Source organism: Penaeus vannamei, chromosome 26 (genome assembly GCF_042767895.1).
Source record: "Penaeus vannamei isolate JL-2024 chromosome 26, ASM4276789v1, whole genome shotgun sequence".
Taxonomy (NCBI): domain Eukaryota; kingdom Metazoa; phylum Arthropoda; class Malacostraca; order Decapoda; family Penaeidae; genus Penaeus; species Penaeus vannamei.
Genome location: NC_091574.1, coordinates 197,204 through 199,703, shown reverse-complemented (window position 1 = coordinate 199,703; position 2,500 = coordinate 197,204). Strand labels below are relative to the sequence as shown.

General features: G+C 51.3%; 1 protein-coding gene across 1 annotated transcript in view; it reads right to left on the bottom strand.

The window, feature by feature from the left end:
- LOC113805949 (uncharacterized) overlaps positions 1 to 2,500 on the bottom strand; it is a 9,478-nt gene that overhangs the window by 773 nt on the left and 6,205 nt on the right. Inside the window, exons 2-4 of the mRNA XM_027357031.2 lie at positions 2,208 to 2,500; positions 657 to 837; positions 1 to 197 (exon numbers count right to left, since the gene is read on the bottom strand). The exon at positions 1 to 197 is cut by the window's left edge and continues 773 nt beyond it; the exon at positions 2,208 to 2,500 is cut by the window's right edge and continues 324 nt beyond it. Of these exons, the coding sequence (XP_027212832.2) occupies positions 8 to 197; positions 657 to 837; positions 2,208 to 2,500 (664 nt within the window). The 3' untranslated portion in view covers positions 1 to 7. The remainder of the gene's footprint in view (positions 198 to 656; positions 838 to 2,207) is intronic.

The window sequence follows — 2,500 nt, the reverse complement described above, 5'->3', positions numbered from 1 at the left end:
ACAATGGCTACCGCTGGGTTAAATAATTTCCCGTTTCTAAAGCCACGTCCACGAGTTTTCTCAGCTGGTGACTGGAGAAGGCGCAGGCGGGGTAGGCTTCTTGGCAGACCCGCGTCGAGTTCTTGGTCGAGCCTCTGATACTCGCGTCGACGTACCTTTTAGCCCAGCTGGGGACGGGCTCCTGGGCGAAGATGGATCTGGGGGAAAAAAGAAGAAAAAGAAAATTAGGGGGGGAGGGGGTAGAAATGAGAGGGGTGGGTTTATTTATTCATTTATTTTCATTTTATTATTATTATTATTATTTTGTCTTTTTTCTGTTGTCTATCTACTGTGTTTCGGCTGTGTCTGTTTCTGCCCCTGTCCCTTGTGTATGTGTATGGTACTGTCATTTTACTGCCATTGTCACTCTCTATCTCTGTCAATGTCACTGCCACAATCACTGTTTCATTATCTGTCTCCGTCAGTGTCAGAGAGGAAGACAGATAAGTGAATACATAAATGGAGAGATGCACAGATAAGTAAATAGATATAGAGCCAGACACACAGATAAATCAACAGACAGGCAAGAAAGCACACACACACACACAATGCACAGTACATGAACACGAGAGCCATCCACCTACGCCTCCAAAAGCAACTCGGGAAAGTCCTTTTACCTGAAGACCCTCCTGAAGGCGGACTCCCTGGGCGTGAGGAGCTCCTCCGGGTCGGCGTGGATGGCGCACAGGACCAGAGGGACGCACTCGAGGGGGTCGTGTCTCGCGGCCGCGGCGAAGGGCTGGCGGAGGAAGTCTGCTCGACCCGAGTCCGGGCTTCGGCGCCCTCGCAGAAGGCGGACTGGAACGAGAGCGAGGCGAGGCCGTGTGTGTACGTATATAAAGATAGATAAAGGAAGATAAGAGAAGGAGAGAGGGGAGATAGGGGAGGGGGAGGGGGAGGGGGAGGGAGAGGGAGTGAGTGAGTGAGTGAGGGAGGGAGGGAGAGGGAGAGGGAGGGAGAGGGAGAGGGAGAGGGAGAGGGAGGGGGAGGGGGAGGGGGAGGGAGAGGGAAGGAAGGAGGGAGAGGGAGAGGGAGAGGGAGAGGGAGAGGGAGAGGGAGGGAGGGAGGGAGGGAGGGAGGGAGGGAGGGAGGGAGGTAGAGAGAGAGAGAGAGAGAGAGAGAGAGAGAGAGAGAGAGAGAGAGAGAGAGAGAGAGAGAGAGAGAGAGAGAGAGAGAGAGAGGGGGGGGGGGGAGATGGAGGGAGAGGGAAAAGCGAGGTAGATAGACAAAGAGAGAGAGAGATGGGGTGGATTTATAGAGAGACAGAAAGATGGACATAATCATTTATATACATTGCGGGAAAAATCTGGATATGATTTGCATAAAATAAAATAAATCATTCTATGCTAGGCAATATGACCTTTTCTCTGTCTTAAAGAGAGAAAAAGGGAGGGGATTAAGATCTATGTATTCTTTCATTTTCTCGCCTCCGCTTGTCGTCGAGTCATAACTTGAAAATTATGTATCCCATAATTTAATTTCCCTGAATATTTCTTCTTATTCACTGTTCCTTTTATTGCTGGATAAAAAGGAGACAAGCTGAACACATTTATTCCGACAGCTGGTATAAATACGAACGGGGACAGGACAAACACATTAATTCCGACAGCTGGTATAAATACGACCGGGAAAAACGTAATAATGATATTGTACTTTACTTTCCGTACATTTAGTCAAGAAAAACATACGTCTTGTGTTTTTATCAATTGTAGTAGAAAAATAGCTTGTATCGTCGCCATGTTTTACTTGCATGTTTACAGTTAAACAAGCAGTTACCTTCCATTTAAATGAGATTCACCGCGATGAAGGTAAAAAGGGAATGAGAAGGATAGCATATATCGCAGTAACAGTCCTTCTTTTAACTTGTGATGTTTCCTGTGTTCCTTGGGCGTGGAAGAAGAAGAAGAAGAAGAAGAAGGGAGGAAGAGGTAGATATAGAGGGAGAGCGAGGGGTAGAGGGAGAGAAAGAGAGAGAGAGAAAAGGAAATAACAGAGAGGAAGGGGGAGAAGCAGTGATTGAGAGATGAAGAAGGAAATGGAAATGGAGAGAGAGAGCAATCATCGCTTCCATATTAAATCTTTTAATGGCATACGCTGTCTGAAATCGCCGGCAGGAAGCCAAGGGCCCGCGCGGATCCCCCACCCCCCCCTCCCCCTCCCCCACTCACCCAGCGGCGCGTCGGCCCTGAGGGAGCGGCGCGCCACCGACCGCCGCGTCACCACCTGCAGCTGCATCGCCGGGTTCTGGTCGCCCTGAAGCAGCGTGTTGTTGACGGCGGCGGCGATGATGCTGGCGATGGCGGCGGCGATGGCGTTGGCGGCGGCCACGGCGGCGGGGATGGCCGTGCCGAGCGACTGGCCGATGGCGGCGCCGACCGACGAGAAGAACCACCAGATGGCGCTGACGGCGAGCGAGCCCAGCTGGGACACCGCGGTGCCCACGGCGCGCCACACGAAGTCG